This window comes from Saccopteryx leptura, chromosome 2 (assembly GCF_036850995.1).
Source record: "Saccopteryx leptura isolate mSacLep1 chromosome 2, mSacLep1_pri_phased_curated, whole genome shotgun sequence".
Classification (NCBI taxonomy): domain Eukaryota; kingdom Metazoa; phylum Chordata; class Mammalia; order Chiroptera; family Emballonuridae; genus Saccopteryx; species Saccopteryx leptura.
This window is the reverse complement of record NC_089504.1, coordinates 6,368,994-6,396,871: the sequence shown is the minus strand read 5'-3', so window position 1 is coordinate 6,396,871 and position 27,878 is coordinate 6,368,994. Positions and strand designations below refer to the sequence as shown.

The 27,878-nt window shown below is 45.1% G+C and overlaps 1 protein-coding gene across 14 annotated transcripts in view; it reads right to left on the bottom strand.

Moving 5' to 3' along the window:
- The window catches only part of FNBP1 (formin binding protein 1), a 134,600-nt gene that overhangs the window by 52,764 nt on the left and 53,958 nt on the right, over positions 1-27,878 (bottom strand). For all 14 annotated transcript variants that reach the window (XM_066366918.1, XM_066366905.1, XM_066366904.1 and 11 more), the window contains exons 2-6: positions 27,078-27,193; positions 15,715-15,771; positions 14,038-14,185; positions 4,685-4,747; positions 4,171-4,275 (exon numbers count right to left, since the gene is read on the bottom strand). In XM_066366918.1, coding sequence (XP_066223015.1) covers positions 4,171-4,275; positions 4,685-4,747; positions 14,038-14,185; positions 15,715-15,771; positions 27,078-27,193 — 489 coding nt within the window. The remainder of the gene's footprint in view (positions 1-4,170; positions 4,276-4,684; positions 4,748-14,037; positions 14,186-15,714; positions 15,772-27,077; positions 27,194-27,878) is intronic.

The window sequence follows — 27,878 nt, the reverse complement described above, 5'->3', positions numbered from 1 at the left end:
AATAAATGATATTAGTAATAATATATGCAGCAAAAATTAAGATGAGAGAATATTATGGGCAACATTTAGTTAAGACATTTCAAACCTTATGATGAAATGGATAAATTTCTAGAATAATATAATCCTAAGGTCAACCAAAGCAGTCAATTAAAGACAGTAGTTAGAAACTTTACCACAATGCATCACAAAACATTTAAGAACTGTTAATTTTATCTCACATAAATTATTTCAAAAAGAAAAATGAGTAAGTTTACTCTGAAACTAGTAAGTAAAGCAAACTAGAACAGACAAAAACAATTATAGACCAATGTCAATGACTATAGACACAAAAATCTTGAGTAAAATATTAACAAAAGAAATTCAGTTATGTATAAAAAAAATTCACAATGACCTAGTTGGAATTGTCCCAGGAATGGTAATTTGGTTCAACATAAGAAAACTGATTAATGCAATCTATCCTATTAATGGATGAAAGGAAGCAGAAAATGTATTTAATGATATTCAATATCAAGTCAAGCTTTAAAGAAAAAACTTCCTAGCCAGCTAGCTCTGTTGGTTAGAGTGTTATCCTGAAGCCCTGAGGTTACAGGTTTGATCCCCAGTCAGGGCACATGCAGGAACAGATCGATATTCCTCTCTCTCCTCCTCTCTCTCCCTCTCTCTCTCCCTCTCTCTCCCCCTCCCTTCCTCTCTCACTAAATTCAATAAAACAACAACAAAATCAACAAAAACACCCAAGAACCTCTTGGCAAAATAGGAAAAGAAGAGAAATCCCTTAACCTGATGAAAGGTATATTAAAATCATACTTAATGGGGAAACATTTGAAGCACTCTTTATAACCAAGCACAAGATGAGGAAGTCCACAATTACTACTTCTACCAGCGTGACAGAGGTCCTAACCAGCAGAGAGAGATAAGGAAAGTAAACAAAAGGCATAAGGATTGGAAAAGAAGAAATAAAACTGTCATTATTTGCTGGCAATAGGACTATCGCTACATAAAACCCAAAATAGAAATTAAAAGAGACTTTAGCAAGGCCCCTGCCTCTCAGATTAACACAGGAATGTCATGTGATCTATACTCCGCAGGAATAAAGTAAAAAACATTATGTCAAATGAAAACAAGTGAAGTCAGGAGAAATTAAAGTATGATTATGTTTAAAGGTGGAAAAGAGGTAAAATTATAAAATATATTCTTTGGAGATACATACACGTGCAGTAAAGCTATGAATAGCAAGGAGGTAATTAAGGCTAAATTAAGGATAAAGTTGCTCTTAGAGTAGGGGAGAAGGATAAAGTTAGGGAGGGGGGCTTCAAAGGCACCGATAAGATTTTATTTCTTTTTATTTTAAAAATTTATTTGTTCATTTTAGAGAGGAGAGTGAGAGAGAGAGAGAAAGTGGGGAGGAGCAGGAAGCATCAACTCCCATATGTGCCTTGACCGGGCAAGCCCAGGTTTCGAACCAGTGACCTACCTCAGCATTCTGGGTCGACGATTTATCCACTGCGCCACCAAAGGTCAGGCAAGATTTTATTTCTTAAGATAGGTGTTCTTTTTATTATCATTTCCTCTGTACGTGCTATACATAATTATTTTAAGAAAAGGTACTGAAAGAATACTTTTCATTAAAACAGTTGGTTGTTTTAATATTTTCCTCCCCTTTCAGATGTTTGTATTTTCAGATATTTCCACAACGAGGGTGGATAGCCTTTATGCCAAGAACAGACCTTGGAAATCATTTCCTTTATTTTTTAATTTTTTATTTTTTTTGTATTTTTCTGAAGGTGGAAACGGGGAGAGACAGTCAGACAGACTTCTGCATGCGCCCAACCGGGATCCACCTGGCACGCCCTCCAGGGGGCAACGCTCTGCCCACCAGGGGGCGATGCTCTGCCCCTCCGGGGTGTCACTCTGTTGCGACCAGAGCTACTCTAGCGCCTGGGGCAGAGGCCAAGGAGCCATCCCCAGCGCCTGGGCCATCTTTGCTCAAATGGAGCCTCGCTGCGGGAGGGGAAGAGAGAGACAGAGAGGAAGGAGAGGGGGAGGGGTGGAGAAGCAGATGGGCGCTTCTCCTGTGTGCCCTGGCCGGGAATCAAACCTGGGACCTCCGCACGCCAGGCTGACGCTCTACCACTGAGCAAACCGGCCAGGGCCGGAAATCATTTCCTTTAAAAGTGTTTAAATGAGCCTGACCAGGCGGTGGTGCAGTGGATAGAGCTTCAGACTGGGATGCGGAGGACCCGGGTTCGAGACCTCAAGGTCGCCAGCTTGAGCGTGGGCTCATCTGGTTTCAGCAAAAAAAAGCTCATCAGCTTGGACCCAAGGTTGCTGGCTCGAGCAAGGGGTTACTCGGTCTGCTGAAGGCCCACGGTCAAGGCACATATGAGAAAGCAATCAATGGACAACTAAGGTGCCACAACAAAAAACTAATGATTGATGTTTCTCATCTCTATCCGTTCCTGTCTGTCTGTCCCTATCTATCCCTCTCCTGACTTTCTTTCTGTTAAAAAAAAAAAGTGTTTAAATGAATAAAAGCCACTCCAATTTTACACTTAGGATAATGAAATATTTCATAAAGAATGCATATATTGCCCTGGCTGGTTGGCTCAGCGGTAGAGCGTCGGCCTAGCGTGCGGAGGACCCGGGTTCGATTCCCGGCCAGGGCACACAGGAGAAGCGCCCATTTGCTTCTCCACCCCTCCGCCGCGCCTTCCTCTCTGTCTCTCTCTTCCCCTCCCGCAGCCAAGGCTCCATTGGAGCAAAGATGGCCCGGGCGCTGGGGATGGCTCTGTGGCCTCTGCCCCACGCGCTAGAGTGGCTCTGGTCGCAACATGGCGACACCCAGGATGGGCAGAGCATCGCCCCCTGGTGGGCAGAGCGTCGCCCCTGGTGGGCGTGCCGGGTGGATCCCGGTCGGGCGCATGCGGGAGTCTGTCTGACTGTCTCTCCCTGTTTCCAGCTTCAGAAAAATGCAAAAAAAAAAAAAAAAAAAAAAAAAAAAAAAAAAGAATGCATATATTTGTGCTAGATATGTTTCTGGGACACATACTGATTTTACCTCTTTTAATCTCAAATTTTTTAAATAGACTTTTGGTCAGTCTCTATTAAATGAATAACATTTTGAATAGTTTGGGAGGTTGGCTGTGTAATGAGAGCTTATGACAGATTTATGGTCATTTATAGTAACTCTACCAAAATGTTAGCATATCTTTCCGTAAAGTAAATAACCCCACTCAAGATCAAGTATAGATATTGAGAGTGCGTTTTAAGATATGAGATAATGCCAGAGGAAGGCATACTGATAGGTACCTAAGCTGTAAGTAAGGAATTTGGCAGAATTGAACTAATAACTAAATAACTAATACACGCTATTTTCCAACAAATCTCATTTCCAACAAATCTCATTTCCAACGAATCTCATTTTCAACGAATCTGGCAAAAGTGCAAGAAACCTATGAAAAGGCAGAGCGCTTCCCCTTGCGAAGCAGGAGGCTATGAACGCTGAAACAGCCCCGGGCAGTAACAAATGAATACTGTTATTTAACAGCCTAATTTTGTTTACACGCTATTGATGACTTTTAGAAGAAAAATTCAGCTTCTAGGGAGAAAGCACAGGAAGATACACTACAAGCTTTATGATATTCCTAACTGCAACCCCTGTGCACTGAGAGAAAAGCTTCTGAGAGGGCTCACACATGCCAGCCTTCAACTACAACCTGTTATCAACCCCAGCGACGCACTTAGAAGTCAGGCCAGCAGTGTCAGCCGCTTTATCTTCCTAACAGGCATTAGCAGCGGCCAAGCTCTTGCAGATGGCGCTGTGCGGTCTGCTCCAGCTTTCAAGAGGTTGACTTCTTCTTTGAAAAGCCATTAAGTGAAAGCCACAATCTCCAGACACCCCAACCTCTAGGACGTGTTCATGGTATACACGTCTCGGTGTTATCACCCTGGTGACTGAACAAATAAGCCAACTGCTCAGTCCCAACGCTGAAGGGTCCCGGGGTTTTCATTTCTGGTCCCCATGGCAGCTGACACAAACTGAAAACGATCCCAAGTTGAGTGGCCTTTTGTGGCCGCAACAGAAAGGAGAACTTGGGGACAGATATCCTGGGAGGAGGCGTGACGCACAGCAAGAAGGGGAACTGAAAGGAAGGCTCACTTTCACCTTACCTTTTCAACATCTGCTTTCGTAACGTTGATGTCAGCATCCATCTTCTCAAAGTACTGCTGCGCCCGGTCGGCCTCTTTGCAGTCCCGCTCAAACCGCCGTTTACTCTAAAGGCAGAGGAAATGGGTGGCGGGGAGCATCCTTATTAATGCAACCATGGGATTCCCGTGAGCACCTACACTTTTACCTAAATCCCCCGACGAGCATTCTTCTCTGAACTGATTTGCTATACCTCATAATCTCAGGAAGTTGCTTTAAAATCTGCATTTATGTTCACCCCAACTGCCTAATCGTTGTTCTTTCCATATGAGTTTTAGAAAAATACTCTCCTTGGGCTCTTTCAGCTCAACATTTCACTTTAGGTAACAGTTTCTAGAATCATACTACGTTCAAAATAGAAAAAAGCTCTAAAGAGGTTTTCTTTAGTGTTTGTTTTGCACAGACTGATTGACTCGGGCTTAAGTTAGATTCAAATGAGAAAGCCACGCGGCCTTCCCTGGGCCGTTTCTCACTTACCGATTCAAGCTGCTTCCAGCAAGTCTCTATGTGCTGCTGGGCCTTCCGTCCGTCGTGAAAGTGCTGGGAGAGACAGCGCCAGAGGTCAGTACACCCTTTTTCACACTAACACGAGGAAAACCATCCCCTGAAACCAGACTCATCACTGAATCCCCAGCACAGGCGCTCCCAAGAAGTTCAAGAGTTAAAAAATAAAGGGGAAATGAAAACAAGGCTAACCTCAGAGTGCCCTTCAAGACTTTACAGACTGTAACGCGGAATTCTAAGACTACATACTCCACTTGTAAAAGTGACAGGGGTGATTTAAGACAAAAATCACTTAGATCTTTCTTTTTGATGGCTTTGAGGCATAATTCACATACCATACAATTCACACATTCGAACTGCAGAAGTCAACAGTTTTTAGTACAGCCCCCCAAATCAGACAACCATCGCCACAACTGGTTTGAGAACATTTTTGTTACCCCAGAAAGAAACCCTGTAACTCTTAGCTGTTACTCTCCGATCCTCCCATCCTCCCCGGCCCTGGGCAACCACCAGTCTTCCTGTCTCTGTAGACATGCCTCTTCTAGATGTCTCATAGAAATGGGATCTTATAGCATGAGCTCTTTCGTGACTGACATAATGCTTTCATTACTCCATAGCGTTCACTTAGCAAATTATGTTCTCAAGGTTCGCCCATGTTGTAACACGTATCAGTACCTTATTCTCTCTTAGTGCTGAGTGACTCTCCATTGTTTGGCTGTATCTCACAACTGGTTTATCCATTCGCCAGTCGAGGGACTTCTGGGTTGTCCCAGTCTGGGCTACTATGAAGTTTTGTGTAAATGAATGATTCCATTACTTAGCTCTTTTTAAACTTAAGATAAATTCATCACCCTAGTATCTGCAAAGGCCCTGAGGCAGGTACGTGCCTGGTGTTGGCCAGTAAGGATACCAGAGGACTAGACCAGGGTGAGCCTCAAGAATATTAGGAGACGGGGTCAGAGAAGAAAGGGGCAGCTGTGCAGGGTCCTGTGGGCGTTCCTTCATGTCTGAATGAGCTGGCGAGTGTGGGTGGCTCTCAGTTTGGAAGCACTCTGTTGTAAAGAAGGTTCCAGGTGGGATGCTCTCTCCAATCCTGGAGATGACAAACACTCGGACCATGCGGCAGCAGTGGAGGTGGTGAGAGAGGGTCGGAGTCTGGTGTCCTTTGATCGGGAAAACCACCAGACGTCCTGGTGCATCGGATCAGATGTGGGCTGTGAGACACACAGAGTCAGGGTGACTCCGAGGTAGTCCTGACCTGCCTGGACCACATGGTTGCCCTCTGGTTCTGTTAGTTGTCCTAGAGAGGTTCTGGTGTATCAGGGGGTAAAGTTGATGTCTGTAGCTTCCTCCAACTACGATGCTCTAGGTTGCCTGGATCCCTCATCCTAAGACCACAGCTCTGAAGTCCCTGTAAGTGTCCCCGTCCCCTGAGACCTGGGGCCATGGGCACTCCCCACTGTGGCCCGCTCTGGGGCATTACCAACACCCCTCACTGCTTCTCCTGAACCCTCTCCACAACATCCTAAATCAGGCACGGCCAACACATGGCCTGCGGGCCGGATCTGCCCATGTAATGCGTTTATGCGGCCCACGATTAAATTTTTAATATTCTCCGCTACTTTAAAATCTCAGCTACACAGAAGCGGAAGCGTCTTTGATTACTGGGAATCGAGATATTTAAGATGAGAGTGATACATGGAAAAGAATTCCGCGTGTGACTAATCTAGGGTTAACTTCTAATAATTGGTCGAATGGATTCGCGATACTTCTTTATTTTTTAAAAAAATTCCATTATAAAGATTTACAACTTTTGTACTCGTCTGTACTCAATATGAACTGTTTGACGTTTAGCGGCGATGTGAAACCCACATTCTTTTAGGCGGAGTTAGCCAGTGCTCACCCAAGGTCAAATAATTCGTTATTTTTGTGATCAAGTGTGCTGAACCAAGTGGCATTGTAGCATAGACAATAGCTGCAGTCGATAATTAAAAATGTGTCGCCTGACCTGTGGTGGCGCAGTGGATAAAGCGTCGACCTGGAAATCCTGAGGTCGCTGGTTCGAAACCCTGGGCTTGCCTGGTCAAGGCACATATGGGAGTTGATGCTTCCAGCTCCTCCCCCTGTTCTCTCTCTGTCTCTCCTCTCTCTTTCTCTCTGTCTTTCCCTCTCCTCTCTAACATGAATAAACAAAAAATAAATAAAAATTAAAAAACAACAACAACAACAAAAAAAACAAAAAAACGTGTCCAGGCTGTTTATAAAACAAAATAATTATTTTATTTGTGATATAACCCCTTCAAGCTCATTCTATTAATTAAATATTGTTTCGATTGATTGCGATACAGTTTGGATATTTATACGGTATGTAATTATATTTTTATTAAAATATTATATATTAAAATTTTTTTCACTCACATTTATTCATAAATTACATAATAAAATTTTGTTTACTTAAATTGTTTTTGTATTTAACATTTTTAAATTTTAATATTTCATCTAGCCCATGAAAAAAGTTTTCTTTCTAATCTGGCCTGGGGGCAAAAATTGTTCGTCAGGCCTGTCCTAAATGCTCCTTTTAATAAATGAGCTTCTGCCTGATCAGGCGGTGGAGCAGTGGATAGAGCGTCGGACTGGGACGAGGAGGATCCAGGTTCGAAACCTCTAGATTGCCGGCTTGAGCGCAGGCTCATCCAGCTTGAGCAAGGGGTCCTAAATTGAGCAAGGGATCATAGATATGACCTAATGGTCGTTGGCTTGAAGCCCAAGGTCGCTGGCTTGAGCCCAAGGTCGCTGGCTTGAGCAAGGCGTCACTTGCCCTGCTATAGCCCCCAGTCAGGGCACATATGAGAAATCAATCAATGAACAACTAAGGAGCTGCAACGAAGAATTGATGCTTCTCATCTCTCTCCCTTCCTATCTGTCTGTCCCTGTCTCTGACTCTCTCTCTGTCTCTGTCAAAAATAAATAAATAAAATAAAATAAAATAAATGAGCTTCCTTCAGTTACTGGGCTCAGTGGGCTGCTTTCTGACCCCAACAGGTAAGCTTGGTGGGCGGGGGGGAGGGGTGCTATGGAGAAGGCCGGGTGATGGAGGGCCAGACCAAGAGGCCCCTCTGTGCGGCCTCAAAGTTGTGCCTCTCCTCCTCGGAGCCCGGGGCTTGGCTGAGTCACAGAGATAGCTGACTGCTGGGTGGCAGGGAGGAGGAGAGAGAACAGCGCTTCTTTATGGGGATGCCTCTCGCCTCTGTTTGAGGTCACGCCACTGTTTTAAATGCTTCTTTACAGCAAGTTTTATCCACCCAGCCATTTTTTAGTGTCTGTGGACCCAAGAGAGCCCCCCGGGGCTTCATTTTTCAAGTCTCATAACAGACCCAGGGACCCGACAGAGAGACCAAGTCGAAAGGCAGGAATAAACAGACGAGACAAGAGGCAGGCTGTGCGGGAGGAAGAGAGAGAGCTGGGGGCAGACTTAGGGAAGCCTTGAACTTCGGAGAAAGTATAAAGGGGGGGGCAGGTTTTTCTGGAAGCCACCAAGATCACTTTCACAGGCTCAGGGCCAAAGGCTCAGCTGTGCCCTTCCCGTATGGCCTCGTTGGTCCTGAGAGTCCCTGTCCCTGCAGAAATGTGACTTCCCCAAATCGTCACAGGTCCATTCCCATTCCGTGAGCAGGATCACTGTGTTTGCTCTAAAGTTTCACCATTCCCCCAAATTTTACTCTGAGATTCAAAGGTGGCCCCCAGAAGAGAAAGAAAACCTGAGCCTCAGATTCAGAGCCATGCCCTAGGGAGGCCCCCACCCTCGGTGTTCTCGCCCGGGGCAGAGGGAGAACGCGGGCACAAGAGCAGGCAGAAAGTGACAGACACCCCCAGGAAAGGGTGACACAGTTTCATCGCAGAACCCTCTCTGAAGACGGCAGGTTTCAAAAAAAAAAAACCCAACACGTCATATTTTGGAAGCATGAGGAACGCCTGTGATTGAAAACCCACACAGGAAATTCTCTTGCTACTCCTTCATTTAAATCTTTTAGATAACAAATAGGACATTATAAGCACAGTGTGGACCTTGACGTGACTGGTAAGCTTCCTCCCAAGAACCCCTCTGCCACATTCCCTCAGAGTAAAACAGGGTCCTGCAAAGCACACTTGATGTTAAAAAATATATATCTTAGTTGCCAGTGATTTTCCTTCTATTCTTTCTCTCATAGTCTGCGTTCCTCCCAAATGTATCTGGCTACAACACACACACACACACACACACACACACACACACACACACACACACGTTGTTGCCTCTGATCCCTTAGGAAAGGTGGAACAAAAGCCCCTCTTCCGGTCGCAGCACCCTGTGACCCAGATAGCAGGGGCCCTCTGAATCCAGTTCCATGCCTCCTCCTTTCATCCGAAGAGCTACTTTAACAGTGACCGAGCTAAACAAACCAGCCCGCCAGATGTGTTTGCTGTTTGCTGACAAACAATGGCAGAAACATTTCTCCGCTGGCCAGTGAGCAAGCGTGTATCTAGAGAGTGTGCCTCTGAGCTCCACAGAAAGAGGGATTGTTCTCCAGACAAAGATGATAAGCGCTCCTTTCGGAGCCGGAGCCTCGGGGTGAGGTCATCCCAGCTCCTTCCTCCTCCCCGAGGAGAGACAGGAAATGCCATCTCTGGAGACCCACGGAGGCGCTCCTGCTCTCTCCCGGAGTAAGACGCTTTAGTTTCTCTTCAAACACAATTTAAGACTTTTAGAAATGCCTGATGGTATCTGGTTGAGAGCTACACTCACTCACTTTCATTTCAACTTTTTGGCTGACCCTTAAAAATAGACAAGTAAAATCATCCTTCGAAAATGTTTTCGAAATTTCCCAGTGACCAGGGGGTAGCTGAGATAAAAAATCACAGGGAACTTAAAATAAGCAAGGGGTTCCTTAAAGAAAGACTCCAGCAACAAGGCTTCCAGGAGGTCTGACTGCGCTGCAGGAAATCACCCTCAGGCTGAACGCAGTGTGAGAATGCTGATTATTCACACTCCACAATTAGGGAGACGGGCGACAGCGGCTCCCCTTTGCTGTCTCTATATAAAATTGTCCATTAATCTTTAAAACTCCTTAATAAAGCAAAATATGGCATGGATGTGAGAACAGCCACTTCAAAAGAAATAAAGTGTGGGGGGGGGGAATAAACACTCAATTGAGGACAGTCAGCCATCTGGAATTTTAAATAAAACTCAGATTCCACAGATGAAAACAAAGGAACACAAAGACTTGAAAAGGGCAAAGAAAAAAGCATCCAGAAAATATGTCTGTGACAAATACTGTAACTTCCTCCAAACCCACCTTGGTGGGTCTGAAACTAGTCCCTCAGAGTCCGACTCTGGATTAATTCACGCAATGCTAACTCTCTGTGGCGTGGACATGTGCGTGCACCGCGTGGGAAAACAGTGAAACGCCTCCAGACGGCTCAAAGGGCATCTCACCCCGTGTTTCAGTCCCAAACCACAGACCCAGAAACATTTAGGACAGGAGTTGCATTCTGCTTTTATTTAAGGGTTATTTCCCCAAATCCATTTATAATAAAAATACCTTCTCAATGAACTTGTTTACAGTTCCTAAAATGCCTACCTCCCACTGTCATGCTCAGTGGCTAAACTTCACCCCAACATCAAGCATCTGTGCACGGGGTAGGGGCTCCCGTTTACGGCCCAGGTCCAACGACACTGGGCAAGTGAGTCCTTGCCCCACAGTTCCTGCTGTGCTCATGCTGGCTTTTGCTAACCAGAACTCTCCTGTCCAAAATTGACCGAGGTTCCAGGAGCCTTTTATTCATTCTTCAAAACAATCCCTTCTTTCATATTCCTTAACATCCTAATTCCTCTGAGGTATCCCAATTAACTCTTAGGATGACAGCATCTTAAAATGACCACTACTGAGCAGCAAATGGCTTGTGTGCCTCACTTATCCCTTCCCAGGGCATAAACTCTTACTTCAAACCAAAACAAGGAGAATCACCATTAATAAGAGTTTAGGCCTGGCCTGTGGTGGCACAGTGGCTAGAGTGTCAACCTGGAATGCTGAGGTCGCTGGTTCAAAGCCTTGGGCTTGCCCGGTCAAGGCACATATGAGAAGCAAGCAATGAACAACTAAAGTATTCTTGTTCCCCATCTCCTCTCTCTGTAAAATCAATAAATAAAATCTTTTTTTTTTTTTTAAAGAATTTAAATAGAGTTCCAGGTCGGTGGGTGAAACTTTAGGGAACGCAGTTGTTCCCTAGGCTGGGAGGTGCCGGGCATCCCACACAGGTTAACGGCATATCCACACAGCAGGCTGCGGCTCTGGGCACCGGAAAAGCAGCGAGAAGGAATCAGTGGACACAGCGGTGCAGAGAGGGTAAAGAACGGAGAGGGACGCATGTGTGTGCAAGCAGCATTTCAGACAGAGTGGTCCGGGGCGGTGTTTGCATGGGGCCTTGAAAAGAGCGTAGGCGGGAACTTGAAAGGGCCGGGAACACACCCTGCCACGTGGCAGGGACAGCAAGTGAAGGGGTTCCTACGTGGGGAAGGGCGGGGCTGGAGCGAGGCGAGGGATGGGGATCCAGCAGGGTCGGGTGGGGCGAGACCACGGACAGCTTCTCAAGCCCCGGTGAGCACAGTGGAAAGCTACCGGGAGAGTTAAGAAAGGAAGTGACAGAGTCTGGGCTGCGTTATCACAAGACAGCGCTGACTGTGACACGGGGAATGTATGGAGGGGCCAGGGACCAGGGAAGAGGTGGCTGCCTTTGTTTGACGGGCGGGAGCTGCTGATGGAGAAGCCAGGAGCTGGACGGCCCACTAAGGGGCACACCTGGAAGCAGGGCACGGAGTTCGAAGTTCCGAGGCTAAGCTACGGGGGTCCTCCAGGTGAGGTGGAGGGACTGGGCGGGGGGACGTGGAGGAAGTGTGAGTAGTGTTCGGATTCACATTCCTGCAGGTAGAGCCGACAGGACGTGGTATTATGTACAAGAAGAAATGTAACGGAAAAGGAAGTCCTTTATGCCCACGTTCTTGGCCAGAACCACCACACCAAAGGGGAGTGACATTTAATGGCTGGAGGAAATGCAGGTTGGCATGGGGCTGATAAGAGGGCTTGGGGACCCCAGGTTTGTTTGGGGGGTTCACAGGTCCGCTGTGCACAGCGCTGGGGCATCGCTGTCACTGTTGCTGAGCTCAGGGGCCTCCACTGACAACCGTATGATGACGGGATACAGGAGAGCTGGGTGAGACCCAGACGGTATAAAGTAACTCTCACAATTCTTAGGTGAAAAAGAAGGGCTCATTCCAGCTTAGAAGGGAGAAATATACACCCAAACCCGCATTTCAAATCCATGAAATCAAGGACAGGATCTAAGCATCCTGGTAACTAAGCACGTCAGCCCATAAATGATCAAGTCAAATTTCTTTGGTTCACCAACTCAATGGTGTCGCAAGGGACAGAACCACAGTGGTGACAGGGCCTTAATTAGCAGAATGCCGCAATCACATGTTCTTTTCAAACAAAGGAGATAAAACAATTCAAGATGCACCTTCTAGAGAGACATTAAACCAGGGGGTTATCGACCAGCGTGCTGTAGTTAGTGTGACTCTCACAACAGACCAACAACTAAAAGATCAAAGGATGCCTTGCCTTTTGATTTACTTAATTAATGTAATAACACCAGGAAGGAAGGACGGCTATGAAAACCCACAGCTCCTTTTCCAGGTCATGAAATCTAAAATCTGTCCTGGTTTCTATGTTTTCTTCCTTTGGGGTCTGTCCTTGTAACAGATGTATCCACAGTAGGCTCTCAATAGAATTAACTCAATCCGAGATAGAGTTGTAATTGGCTTGATCATACATATAAACTCCTTTTAGTTTTTGCTTTCTCTCACATTCAATCTTACTTGTTTGCTGCGATCTCTTATAAAAGAAATATTCTAAACATACTGGAGTCAGCCCGTGCCACAGAACCACCTTATGGGAACCCTTTATAGTTCATAAATAGGACCCATCAGATACCTACCTTTAAGAAGACATACTACAGCTTTTAGTATCCATAAATGTTTCTGAAACTACGGGGGGGGGGGGGGGGGATTTAATGGTCAATTCTAAATGTTATGGAGTCTTCCAGGCATTCTCTGAGGTTTATAAAAATTTTAGACTTTTAGAAATGCCTGATGCGTCCCTACATGTATTGTAGAGGGTGGGGAAACCGTAGTTGTTTGTATGGAAAATAATACAATAATTAACGGATAACAATACAAGAATAAACTGCGTTTCGCATCCTTGCAACCGTAAACCTGCTCTTGCCCCACCCTGTGTAATTGTTTCCTCTGGAACTCTTCAGATAACCACTGCCAAGACAGATTCTGCTCCTGGCCAACATTGCATCATGAACCTCACACGCACTTTTCTCCTGCAGGGAGAGGGCTACTGGGAGGTTCCCGTAAGTGTTGGCGGGAACCTCTCCATTCCCCTTCCGGAGCTGCAGGTCTCCACAATCCCTCAGAGGCCACGAGTGGCAACCGCTGTGGATAACCCCAGACAGACCCGAAGGCTGGAGTGGAACCCAATAATCTCTCTAAAATTATGGTAATAACTTGATTCAGCGTGCAAACATTGCTAGTAAGAGCGTATTTACAATAGTTTTTACGGAGGAAGATATCTGATAACCAGAGCACTGAAAGAATTACTGTTGACTCAGATTTATATTTTTTAAAAATACGTATCACTGGCCAAGTTTGGTACTTTATTACTAACAAATTATTATGCGCCTCACAAGCGATCAAAGTTCAGTGACACAGATCGTGACTTAAAGATAAATCTCTTAGGGCAAAATCTCGACTACGAATATACGTTGAGTGTACATTTTTCTCTCAAGTTCACAATAAAAGCAATGAAAAGATTTGAATGGTGTCAAGGTCCTCTTCATTAGACAGTAATGAATGAATGCAAGTGGGTGGAGCTGAGATAATCTTTCTGGCTTTTTAAAACTCCTGATAAGCCTTGATTTTAATACTATTTATTCCACACAGTGTACACCATACTATATTCTCACTCTTGTATAGCTGATATCCTCAAACATACTTAAATTCCTCAAAGGAAATAGTACTAATCTGGGGCCCACAGATGAGTTAGAGTGTCAGAAGGACCCTTGAGATTGTAAAGACCTAGAAACACTTTCTAGGAACAAGGTTCGTACCTTTTATCAGGCATCCGTTTAAGACCCACCATTTATGATTCTAGTTCATTGTAAAGTTTCTAGGAATAACCCTCTTATCTTTGGCCCATCTCTTAGAAAGAAAAGAATTTTGTTACCGATTTCCTTTCCTGCTTGAGCTCTTGGACGTAGCGTGCTAAGCCTGCAATGATCTGTGCGGCCAGGTTCTCGGAGATGACTTCGTGCTGCCCGGCGTAATCATTGGTTTCATTCAGGGTGGAAAGGAAGGCTTTACACGCCGTGTACCTGCAGACAGAACACACACCCTGCCTGGTCAGACACGGTCGCCTCCAGGCTCGCACCGCTTCGCGCTGGCGAAACAGTAATTAAAACCAGGTTAATTTGCATCGACCTCCCACAGGATCCTGACAATTCATTACACATAAGAGTGTTTTCATGGGAACGGCTCAGAATTATTAATTACAACAGCAACCCTTTTCATTCCGTGAAACTGAACCTCTACCCTGGGCAATATTTGGCTTTGTTTATACTCGGTTCAAATATAACTCAAAATACATACACATGCTGTATGTATAAATGTAACGGATATTTAGATCCAAATTAGAGGTGTAATACTTTGGGACTGCCTGTGTTAACACGCCATATTTTCCGAACGAAATAAGCACATATCTTAGATAAATTACTATGAACGACTCAGTATTACAAAACCAAATCAAGACTGTAGAACACACAATCCACACTCCCCCATTTGCTTAGATCAGTGGTTTTCAAAGTTTGTGCCCTAGAAGATTTCCAGGTGCGCCCTATGGTATTCCAGAGAAGTATGTGCCTGTTGGGAACCAAAAAACCAACAGGGTTTTTGGATTTTAGATTTTTGGGGGACAGGAATTGCGTGTAAGCTGACAGCCTGCCCAACCCCCACCTCACTTGCTGAATTAGGTTGCAAAGGCTGTTAAGCTGTGGTGCTGGATTGTTTACACTGCCCTCCATGTTCCCCGGAAAGACTGGAGGCAAGTTTCTTCTATCCTTTGTTTGGTGTCAAGTTAAGATAATATGTAGGTGGGGGGTTTTCTGCACTCAACACAATTAAGAGTAAAAAAAGAGGAATTCTTCAATGTATTGATGAGGAAATGAGAGTTGCCTTTCAAATACATGCCCAAACATTGAAGAAATCACTAGGACACATCAGGCTTATGTTTCTCATAAACACAAGAATGAAAAAAACTTAACACATTCGTGCGGGGACCTGCCGAATTTACTACATCTTACTAAGAATGTATCTATATATATAAAAGATAACTTTTTTGTCGTTTTTTTGTTTAACCCCTCTTTTTTACGAATTCTAAAAAGCATAACTCAAAAATATAACATAAAAATGTTTTTTAATGTCAGAATAAATTTAATTTTGTCATTTATTTCATTTAATTACCATAAAAGCACACTTGAACTTTATATTTTCTTTAATATTTGACTTAATTATTATAACATATTTCTCAGAAATTTGTATCTAGTGTGCCTACAATTATTTGTAGGATTTTAAATGCACCCCGACTTCAGAAAGACTGAGAACCACTGGCTCAGATTATATTCTAAGCGTTTCCTACTTATCTTAATGGAGACAATCTGGAACACTCCAGTGGCTCAGAGAAGAAAAGTTAACTGAGTAGGTTTTTATTTCTCTCTCCCCCAACTTAAACACCCACACAAATACGGATGGAGATTGCAGCTTATTTTTGTAGCTATTTCTCCTTTCCTTCAGAACCATCGCCAATGGTGCAATGATGTTACCACATCACTATCAATGATAAACAGACCTGTATTCTTCCTCCTCCTTCGAGTTCTTTTTAGGTTGGTATTTCTTCGAAAGATTCCTAAAACAAAAATGCAGACATGTCACCTTACATAGAAAGATAATAAAGAAATCAGGCATGACAGACTAAATTAGTGCTTTTTCTGTTAAGTTTGGAAAAACGATTACAGGATGTCCACAGCTAAAATCCACTTACTTCCCTCCATCTTCCAACACGTGTGCTAAAGCTCCCGTCACGAAGGACTCACACAGTTTTGAGTCTCTGCCTCAAAGGCAGAGCAAATTAGAGTGGGAATGGGCGCTCGCTGACCACCTACCTGGACATTAGGACCCGACCTGATTTAATTGGAGAATGCAGGCCATGTGTGCAGTTTTTCTTACCAGGACACCATGCCCTTGTGGTCACCTTCAGTTGAATATTATTGCTCTAAACTCAAGGGAAGCATAGGCATTGTGTCCAAAAAGTTTAACTTAAGAATCACAGTGCCAAGGGCCGGTGGTCAAGGCCGTGTGGCTGCTCCCCCAAAGAGCTCATGAAAACCGCCTGTGAATAAGTCTTGTAAGGCAGTAGAGACCATCTTTGGGGAGCCTCCATGCTAAGACATTTAACTAGGAGAGCTTAGAACCTGCCTCACAGGTCTGCACTGAACACACTCCGATCGGCCCAAGTCACCCTACTCTCTTCCTAATCTCACCTCCAGGCCAAGAATGCCAGTGCGTGCCTCAGTGTTCCGCATGCTTAAGTTTACACAAAAACAAAGAGGTCATCAAAAATCCAAACCCATTTTATTTCTTTCATTTCCCTCGAGTCTACAGACTTGCCTACAAAAAATGTGAAGATAAATTTACAATTTTGATCATGGTACCTTCTACAAAGTCAAGTGTGATTTCACCTCTCGCAAGTGTGACTAGACGACACGTGAAGCAGTGGGCTTAAAAACTCCAGAGGCCACTGTGCCTGGATGGCGTGACCCTGGACAGGTCAACAAGCAAGTCTGGACTCCCGATGCCTCGGCCGTAAGTCTGAGGGGGCTAAATGAAACGACCTCTATCGTCCCCTCAAGTTTGGAAATTCCAAGGAGATATATAACATCCAATAGACTTTCGGTTGCTGCAGTCATTAAAGAATGAAGACATGATATAAAACAACGTAGAAGCTATACTTCAGCAAACTGAGGAAAGACGAACGGACTCACCTGAAGGCTATCACGTTGAGTTATACCTGACCTGTGTCCTGTTTCCTCTACTGATACTCTAAATACCAAACACAGTTTACCTAGTAAACCTAGGTTTGTTAAAAAAATGTGTATCACTGACAAAGTTAGCGGAGAGCATTCAAATGCTTCTTAAAAGCACCAATGAATAATTTACTCCATAAATGCCAGTGAAAAACTAAAAGCTTGAGAGGTCCAGAAGTGAAGTTCAGGTCTAAGGATATGTCTCCCCGGACCGCTACAAACAAGATCAACTTTCCTTTCTATTCTCTGAGACAGGTTCTCTTGTCCTATTTGTATGAGGTTATTTTCAAAAAACAAAAAACAAGCAAGCCAACAAACCACAAAAAGCATTTTTATATTTATGGGGTCTCCCTGAAAATTTTTAAGTGTTTTATATACTTAACCTGCTCTTCAGAGAGGCTAATTAAAAGGTAAGAAAAAAAACACACAACCTTTAATAAGGATACTGCCTTTAAACTTGGTTTAGCCGAAGAACCACAGGGAAGCTTTTAAAAAGGAGCCACTTGGGCCCCATGCCAGACCCTCTGAAATGGAACATCCAGGGATGGGTCCAGGAATGTTTTGTTTTTTCTCTCTTATTTTTTTAAGAAGCTGACCACAATATTTCGGAGGTGGTGGGTGGGGGTGGGGAGCGGAGATGGCAGAAGAAAATTCAATCAGAGAATTGTGCTTTTCCAAAAGCAAGAGACGAAAGTCAACAGCCAGGAAAATATTCAACAGCAGCAAATACATCGATAAAGAAAGGGGAATGACCTTAGTCTACTCACTTAGGAAGTAGTGACCGGGAGCAGGGGCTGAAGATGCTGCCCACCCCCACTGTTGTAGCAGCGAGTCTCTCAAACCCCCAACACTGATGCAAAGGAAGTAAACTGAGGGGGGAGGAAGCTGCCGGGGAACAGGGACAGAAGGCTCCGAGAGGAAGCAGCCAGGCCGACCACCCAGGCTCTGGAACACGTGCACAGGACCAGGAGCTAACTGCCTAGGGGGACATCACCCCAAACCTAGGGGCTCCAAGGGACCTCTGACCTCACAGAGTAAACCCCAAAACAGAACCTCTAACAAAGTTTCATATGAGGCAACAGACTGAAACCAGGCCCTTTCCTGCCCCCGCCCTGTGATGGGGCTCCGGGGGCAGGCCGCTGGTCCTGGGAGCATGAGGGACCGTCACAGACGCTGTCGGAGTGCACGAGAGCCCTGCGGATGCTCAGTGGTTACAGAAGCAGGCTTAGGCATCAGCCGAGAAAGTGTACCTTACCTGCTCTATCTTGTTAAGCTCCCCCCACCAACAAAATTATAAGGTGGGAATTAGTATTACCACATTTCCCCATTTATAAGACACATCCTTTTTCGAAAAAACTTGGGGTCTAAAAACCGGGTGCGTCTTATACGGTGCTTGTGGCATCACAAATGTCATCGATGGAACTGAGGATCAGGCAATAGATGAAGACAGTGATTCGTCATCAGACGCAGATGAGGACAAGCTAATGGATGGGAGTTTTGACAATGATGAGGAGTTGTATGAATTATATGATGAATAAAACTTGAGTTCAATAACTTTATGTAATACTTTTTTTTTTTTCAAATTTCAGGCCCCAAAATTAAGGTGCGTCTTATCCATGGAAGCGTCTTACACATGGGGAACTATGGTATTTATATTTTATCTGTGAAAAAGATAACACACAGAGTAATTTGCCCTAAGTCACTGACAGGACTGAGAACGCATCCCAGGCAGTGGGCTCTACAGTCTGTCCTCTCAGCCAGGTCACTAAACTGCCCTTGATGATTATAAGCCAGCTGAAAAGGTACATATGATATGTAAAAAGAAGAAAAGGAAGGAAGGAGGGGAGGGAGGGGAGGAGGAAGGGAGGGAGGGAGGGAGGAAGGAAGGAAGGGGGGAAGGAAAGAAAGGGATGACAGAAAAACCCAACCTGGAAGAAAACATCGAAGGAAAAGAAACTAAATCAGACTCCTCCCGAGTATTTTATATTATAGCCAAACTTAATAAAAACGCAAAGCCAACAGAGCAAGAATCCCCAGATTAAAGGATAAAACAGAGTCGGATAAAAAGGTAGACTGCACAGCTAAGAAAAGGCACTAGGGGTGCCTGACCGGGTGGTGGCGCAGTGGATAGAGGATCGGACTGGGATGCAGAGGACCCAGGTTTGAGACCCCGAGGTCACCAGCTTGAGTGCGGGCTCAGCTGGTTTGAGCAAAGCTCACCAGCTTGGACCCAAGGTCGCTGGCTCGAGCAAGGAGTTACTCGGTCTAATGAAGGCCCACGGTCAAGGCACATATGAGAAAGCAATCAATGAGCAAAGGTGTCAACAAAAAACTGATGATTGATGCTTCTCATCTCTCTCCGTTCCTGTCTGTCTGTACCTATCTATCCCTCTCTCTGACTCTCTCTATAAAAAAAAAAAAGAAAGAAAAAAGAAAAAGAAAAGGCACTAAGAACTAAAACACACCACTATAGAACTAATACATAAGGCTGGCTATCAAATTAGAGAGGAAAGTTTTGAGATAATCAACATGTGAAAAATAACAAACATAATCAGAAAAGAGACGACCTAAAGAACAAGGCGGCCTGACTTGTGGTGACACAGTGGATAAAGCATTGACCTGAAACGCTGAGGTCGCAGGTTTAAAACCCCAGGCTTGCCCCGTCAAGGCACATACCAGAAGCAACTATTACAATCTGATGCTTCCTACTCCTTCCCACCTTTCTCTCTCTCTTCTCTCCTCTCACTAAAATCAATAAATAAAATCTTAAGAAAAAAAAATGCAGTTTAAGAAAAAGTAAAGAAAGAACAAGAGGATGAGGACATAAGGAAAATTCTGGAGTACATAAACTGATAAGTAGAATAGAAAACATATTTAGATATAATTGAATCCCCTGCAAACAATGAAGACTGAATCTGCATATGAACCGGCTCTTGGAAAAACTGACAGACCGGGCAACAACAAGGCCCAGCCTGGTGAAGTTATCAAGCTGCCGAGCCAGCGGAACAAAAACATTCTTCAGAAGTATCCTCAGAAAAGCAAGTCACCTACAGAGAAAAGGAATCCGGCCGGCCCCAGACTTGGACACCAAAAACCAACGCAGCAGCCAAGTTTGGGGAGAAGGGAAGTGTGACCGCAGAACAACCAAGTCACACCGCTGTCGGGGACAGGGGGGTGGCACCCTCAAACCAGAACGAGCTCGCGGGGACGGGGTGGCACCCTCAAACCAGAACGAGCTCGCGGGGACAGGGGGGTGGCACCCTCAAACCAGAACGAGCTCGCGGGGACAGGGGGTGGCACCCTCAAACCAGAACGAGCTCGCGGGGACAGGGGGGTGGCACCCTCAAACCAGAACGAGCTCACGGGGACAGGGGGGTGGCACCCTCAAACCAGAACGAGCTCACGGGGACAGGGGGGTGGCACCCTCAAAGAACCTGCTCACGGATTATGCCACAAGCTCTATTTTCTTGATACCAGCAAGTGCAGAGCTGTGGTGGAAGGAATGGTGGTGAGCGTAAATCTATGTCTGAACACAGAATGAAGACGAACTGTGGGAGTCATGTTACAGACCAAATTACATAATTTGATTAGAAGAGGAAGCGAAACATGTAAATTACTTTTTTTTCTTTCTTTCCTAGCAGTGAGTCAATTGAGCCTGTTCAAAACTACAACATGGCGCTTAGAAAACCAAACAAAACAGTAAGGACAGCCCTACAAGTTTTTCAGAATCTTTTTGCTAAATCTTATATGAGTCTGTTTAATATTTAAAGTACAACAAATCCTTCAGTTTCACTTTAATGCCTTTTGGACTGTTAAAGTAAATTTCAATATAATACCTTTTATACACAATGTGCAACATAGTTTATAAAATGGTTTCTACATAGTTACCCTTTATTTACAATGAGCCCCAGGGGGGGAAAAATTGACCAGGACATCAAAAGCAAGTACAAATGACTCTAATGTATGAAAACATGCTCGACCTCATTCATACTAAGAGAAACACAAATGAACACTCAGACTTCCCAATTTTTATTATCAAATTGGCAGAGGCAAAGAAGAATGGTGACAGTAGGCACTGAGGGGCAAGATGAGTGGCACTGCCACACAGAGTGGTATGTTAAAGGTCACAGCCTCTGAGGGGGGCAACTTGGCAAATTCTACTAACTAGAGGGCTCCTTTTAGAAACGTATCCTCTAGATTAGCTTGTCCAAGTATATCATTCAAGGTCATTCATTGCAACTTTGTTCAGAGTTGCAAACAACTGTCAACAACCAACGCATCACCAATCCAGTGCAATACTGCACAGCTGTAAAAAATAAGTGAACCTCAGAACAACCTCCAGGACACAGCAAAGCAAGGCCATCTCGAACTGCTGTGGAGCCAAGGAGGAAAACACGGACTTCTTTGCCCGTGTGCACATAATACCCCTCTAGAAGGATATATAAGAGACTGGTAACATTTACTGTCCCTGGGGACGGGGTAAGACAAGGGACACTTCACTGTACACTGTTTTGTACCTCTGGCATTTCTGGATTTTCAATCATATGCATTCATTATCTGGTCATAACAAATAATTCAGGGTTTTTTTTTGTGTGTGTGTGTTTTTTAAACAAACAATTGCTAAGGACAATCAATAGTTGGTGCTCTCATATAGGGCACAGCAGATGTTTTAAAATATATTAGGACTTGGACCCTATGCAGTCTTGAATAAATTTTAACTCTAGCAGGGGTCAGCAAACTTTTTCTCTAAAGCGCCAATCAGTAAATATTCCAGACTTGTGAACAGGTCATGCTCACGTGGTCTGTTACAACTCTTCAATCTCCACAGTTTTTGCAAAAGCAGCCATAGAAAATACATAAAGAGTGGATATGGCTGCATGCCAATAAAACTTTATTTATAAAATCAGGCAGTTGGTGGATCTGGCCAGGGGGACTATGTAGTTTGCCAGCCTCTGACTGATCTACAGAAACCAAAGTCCCAATCATCACCTTCTATACCTAATATAATTTGGCCATTTTTTCCTCCAATGCAGAAAAAAAATTATTTAATGTCAGATGTCTCCCTGGCTTTTCCATTTCTTGGCCGTGTTCCCACCTCAGGACCTTTGCACTCACTGAGAAGAGCTACTCCCAGACCCTTCCACATCTGCCTCCTCCTTGATCTTCAGTTTTCAAGCAATGGGTTTTCCCTGGCCAGTCTAACTAGCAACCCCTGCCCCCTCACACTCCAGCGCTTCACTGGTTTTACTTATCTGCGGTGAAGAATGTTATCTTTAAGTGATTTAGTTCCTTAATTATTTGCATGCAGTCTCTTTTCCATAGCAGGTAAATTCCTCAGGCTCAGCTACTTCTTATGTCTTGCTCATTAGAGTCCCCCTAATTGTTAGTTGATACATTGTTAGTTGTTCTGTTGTAGTTAAACCCTCATTGGCTCCCACAGGCTGTGCAAACACATACCGTCTTTCCCCATGTGTAAGATGCACCCCTTTCAAAAAATTTGGGGTCTAAAGACTGGGTGCGTCTTATGCAGTGGTTGTAGATTTTTTAACTTGCATTTCTCGCTTTTTCATGCTTGTTTTTGCGCTTCTTGTTGTAGACGAATAAAACCTGAGTTCAATAACTTTATGTAATACTTTTTTTTTTTCTTTCAAATTTTGGGCCCTCAAATTAAGGTGCGTCTTATACATGGGGAAATACGGTAATTCTCCTGCAAGCTCTGCTGACCAACTATCTTTTTTTCTTTTCTTTTTTTTTTTTTTTGTATTTTTCTGAAGCTAGAACGGGGAGAGACAGTCAGTCAGACTCCCGCATGCGCCCGACCGGGATCCACCCGGCACACCCACCAGGGGGCCACGCTCTGCCCACCAGGGGGCGATGCTCTGCCCCTCCGGGGTGTCGCTCTGCCGCGACCAGAGCCACTCTAGCGCCTGGGGCAGAGGCCAAGGAGCCATCCCCAGCGCCCGGGCCATCTTTGCTCCAATGGAGCCTCGGCTGCGGGAGGGGAAGAGAGAGACAGAGAGGAAGGAGAGGGGGCAAATGGGCGCTTCTCCTGTGTGCCCTGTCCGGGAATCGAACCCTGGACTTCTACACGCCAGGCCGACGCTCTACCACTGAGCCAACCGGCCAGGGCCTGACCAACTATCTTATCTTGGGCCTGTACCCTATGGATTCACTCTTACCACAAGTCCTTACGAAGCACCATTGTGGGCCAGGCACTGCACCATACTACCAGGTACGTTAATGAACACACTCAGAGCCCTGTCCTGGAGGGGCTGACGTTCTAGCAGGGAAGGAACGGGAGACAATGAACAATAAATATAATAGAGGGGAAAAGGATACACTGTTATCTGGCCAGCAGCTCCTAGGGGGTGAACATACAGGTGATCTCTATCTAGAAAGGCCAGTACAACTAACTGTACAAGCAACAGCAAGGAGGCCAGTGTGGTTACCGCAGAGATTAGGAGGAAGAGAGTAGATGGAACCAGATGATGTCAGAAAGGTATGGGACCCAAGGGACACCCACCCTGAGGATTTTGGAATTCCTGTGAGTGAAATGGGGAGGTATTGGTGTTTTAAACAGAGCAGCACCATCATCTGCTGCTCTGTGAAAAACACACAAACAAGAGGGGTCAAGGGTGGAGTAAGGGAATCCAGTTGAGGACTAACAATCAGACAAGAGGTGGGGGACGACTCTGTCACGGTGGCAGCAGGGGAGGTACTGAGAAGTGGTCAGACCCTGGACCAGTCTGGAACGGACAGCCACCAGGACTCCTGGACAGCTCGGATGGGGCAGGAGCCAGTGTGAGAGAAAGATGGGAGCCGAGGATGACTCCAGGGTTTCCGAGCTAAGCCAGGGTGGCACAGCTGCCCTCAAGGGCGTGGGGGAAAGCTGGGCCCTGCAGATGCAGAATTTGAGTGGGGAGATTCCGTTTCCGCTTTGTTACAGTTCAGATGTCGTGTAGACGCCCCAGTGGAGAATTTGTGTAATCTCTTTCTGGAGTTCAGAAGAGAGGTCCAGCATGAGGTGACACGTATCTGCAAGTCGCTGCCTTACAGATCATACGCCGGAAGAGGAGGAGGGAGCATCCACCCCGTCAAAGTGGCTGAGGTCAAGGATGATGAGGACAGAGGACAGGTGACTGGGCTGCTCAATATGGCGGCCACCGGCGCCTTTGAGTGGCGGCGCTGGTGAGCCGAGGTCACGGTAGTGAGAGGAGAGCAATGGGAGGCGGCAAAGAAGGACACTTTGGAGGAGTGTTTCTGCAAAGGGAAGGAAGCAAAGAAAGGGCGGTAGCTGGTGGGGAAGGTTAGCTCAGGAGCTTCTTTTTCAAATGAAACATAATGGTGCCTTTGCATGCTGATGAGAACAACCCAGAAGAAACTGAGGAACTGCGTGGGAGGAGAGAGGAGCACCCGAGGGACAGAGCTCTGGAGTCAGAGCGCAGCGAGCCCCAGTGCGCAAGAGGCGGCCTGGGCTTAGCCAGGAGCATGGGGCGGGGCACAGGGACAGGGGACATGCATGCTGGCTGGCGGCAGAGTGCCAGTCTGAGGCCGGTTTCTCCTGAATACGTCCATTTCCTTAGTGCAGGAGGCAGCAGTGGGTGAGCGTGGGACAGGGGGTGTTGGGGCTGATGGAACCGTGGAAGAGTCACTGAAGGAAGGGGCAACGCAAGTGAATAAAGGATCAGTAGTACGGTGACGTTTCAGCATGAAGGTCCAGCTGAGATCTCAGCATCAAGGGTTAGAAGACATGTCCAAAGGCAGGCATTCATTCAATTACTCATAATCTTTTTTTTTTTTTAAATCAACTTCCTCCACCAAGTACAAAGTTAGATACTTCTCAGGGATGTAATGAAACAAGTGTTAATATTTAAATCTCAGGAAAAGTACTTCCTGGGAGGTTATCATCATATGGTAATACTGATACTCTATTTCAAGTAGGGTAAGATGGGGAGCTATTCAATTTTACCCTGAGCCTCTCTTGGAATTCGGAGTCTTCTCCAGTAGCCTCCCGTTCTGTCAGCTAAGTCCTCAGCCCCCTCACCCAGGGTGAGGAAAGGCTCACTGGTGAGGAGGACGGGGACTAAGAAAGCACTCCTCTCACGGCACAGAATGATGCGAAAGTGTGTCAGAACCAACTGAATGACGTCCAATCACAGCCCTCCCAAGCAAAAGGAGACGGTGGGCTGAGGCCCCGGCAAAGAGGAGCGTATGCTAATAGAAAAAGAAGAAAGACAACAAATGGAGATGAATCCTAAGGTGAGCCTTTATTTTGGCTAAAACTGTATGTAATCTATTTTCACACTCAAGACCACATTTTATGACTAATAGTGCAATTTTTTTTTTTTTTTTTTTTTTTTCATTTTTCTGAAGCTGGAAACAGGGAGAGACAGTCAGACAGACTCCCGCATGCGCCCGACCGGGATCCACCCGGCACGCCCACCAGGGGCGATGCTCTGCCCACCAGGGGGCGATGCTCTGCCCATCCTGGGCGTCGCCATGTTGCGACCAGAGCCACTCTAGCGCCTGAGGCAGAGGCCACAGAGCCATCCCCAGCGCCCGGGCCATCTTTGCTCCAATGGAGCCTTGGCTGCGGAAGGGGAAGAGAGAGACAGAGAGGAAAGCGCGGCGGAGGGGTGGAGAAGCAAATGGGCACTTCTCCTGTGTGCCCTGGCCGGGAATCGAACCCGGGTCCTCCGCACGCTAGGCCGACGCTCTACCGCTGAGCCAACCGGCCAGGGCTAATAGTGCAATATTTTAAGAATCAACACAAAGCAGCTCATTCTCAACTCGGATTTTCGGACCACATGTTCCACATAGAAGAACATTCGATGTTCTAAAAGCATCAAAGTTATTGAGGCTGATGTACAACAGGGATACCAGTGCACACACAGTAGAAACCGATCTGGATTCAGCAAGCAGTAAAAATTATTTCTTATTTTATTACTCAGTGGAAACAAAACTTGTCTCCATAAAAATATCTTCCAAGTAACACTTAGATCTTATGGTCAAACACCACCACTGGCCCTAGAAGACCCCATCTCTTTCAACGGCACATGACCCACCCCTACTGCAGAGGCTGTCTGGATTAAAAAGAAATGTTTCCAAACCAAGTCATCTAGATCTCTTAACATGTCTTAAAACAATCTGCACAAACCAATGCAAACAAACAAGTAATCATTTGTGATTTTGCATGCCCCTTCAAGTTCAAGCTTAGTTCTCCGAAAACTTTTCAATATTTTATATAAAGCATAAATTTCTTGGATAATTTCATCATGAAAGATGTAACAGATCCAAAGTGCTTTTCAAATGCTGCCCCACGGGACCTCTCACCTGGTGCCGGAGGGAGTGTGCACCAGCAGAAGCATTTTGGAAAATTGTCTGACCGCCCCCCATCTACTCAAACTAAACATACCCAAAGCCTAGGACCCACAGTCCACCCCCAGGAACTTCTCTAGCTTCTCCCCAAGTAGGGATCAAGCAGCCACCCAGAGAGGGAGAGTGGATGGACTGTGCCACACTCACGCACCCAAAATACTGAGACCCACGGGAAGAGACCAGCTGCCACCACGTCCAACAACATGAACGAATCTCACAAAACACGATGGAGAACAATGAAGCCAAATATAAACACAAATTAAAAAAAATAGGCAAGACTAACTCCATGCTGTTAGGAGTCTGGAAAGTGGCCACCCGTGAGGGAAGGGTGGAGAACAGGAAGGAGTCAGAATCCTCTGACGCTGGTAACTGTGTGTCCTCGCTTGTGTGCTGGTTACATGTGTTCACCCTGGACGTTCTGGACATGTAGCATTCCTGCACTTCTCTCTCTACAAGTTACATCTCAATAAAAAGTTTTCTGAAAAAAATCAGCTACTCCAAAATTCAGAAAATATGCTTTTTCATAAAAAATGAACCTGAAAGCAATAAGTTAAGTTTTTATGTTTACTGCTTTATGAAAATTACTTTTCTATATAAAAAACAATTGCTTCTGTTGAAACATTATCTTACATGAAAGGGGAAAAGAACTATCTAAAGGATCATACATGTGTACTATAAAATAAGAATATCAATTATCCTCACACCCACGGTGCAGTTAACCAACAAATAAACTTTCTCAGTATCAACCTACCTGAGTTGCTTTGCATAGCTGAGTTCAATTTCTGTTCTTTCCTTTACAAATTTGATGTATTTCTCAAGAATATCAATTCCCCACTGTGTGTGTTTTTCTAAGTTGTCAAATTGATCCTGTTAAAAAAAAGAGAGAGAGAGTTTATAATCTTTCTCTGTGATTAACACAATTCCAATGAACAGTTCCCTCGATAATAGATTGCCACACAGACAGCAGATTTAATATCTTCCATGATTGTACCTGGGTATTTCAGTGCTGAGCAGTTTTAAATCAACATTACCGAATTTGGTTTGAAAACTGCTTTGGGTACTGCACTCCAACCCATTGGTGCACGTTCTCTATCCTATTAGAAACATTTTTTTTTTTTGGATATAAATAATGTCCTGGTACAAAGGAAAAACTCTTCATCAGACACTGAAACTTGAGAGGTGAGACACTCCCCACATTAACTCAGTCACACTCTTAGCACTTTTTAAAATTTTTTATTTATTGATTTTTTAAAGGGAAAGAGAGAGAGAGAGAGAGAAACATCAATTTGTTGTTCCACTTACTATGCATTCATTGGTTGCTTCTTGTATGTGCCCTGACTGGGGATCAGACCTGCAACCTTGGCTTAGCAGGATGACTCGAACCAACTGAGTGACCGGCCAGGGCTTAGCACTTTCCTGTTATCTCTGAGTGATCACTCAAAACAGCTCATTGAAATCTGGAGCAAGGATTTAGGAGGGAAAAGTTATAAGATACCGCTTTCTTCAAACAGATAAAATAACTCGGATAGATTTTATTCAGACAGATCAAGCC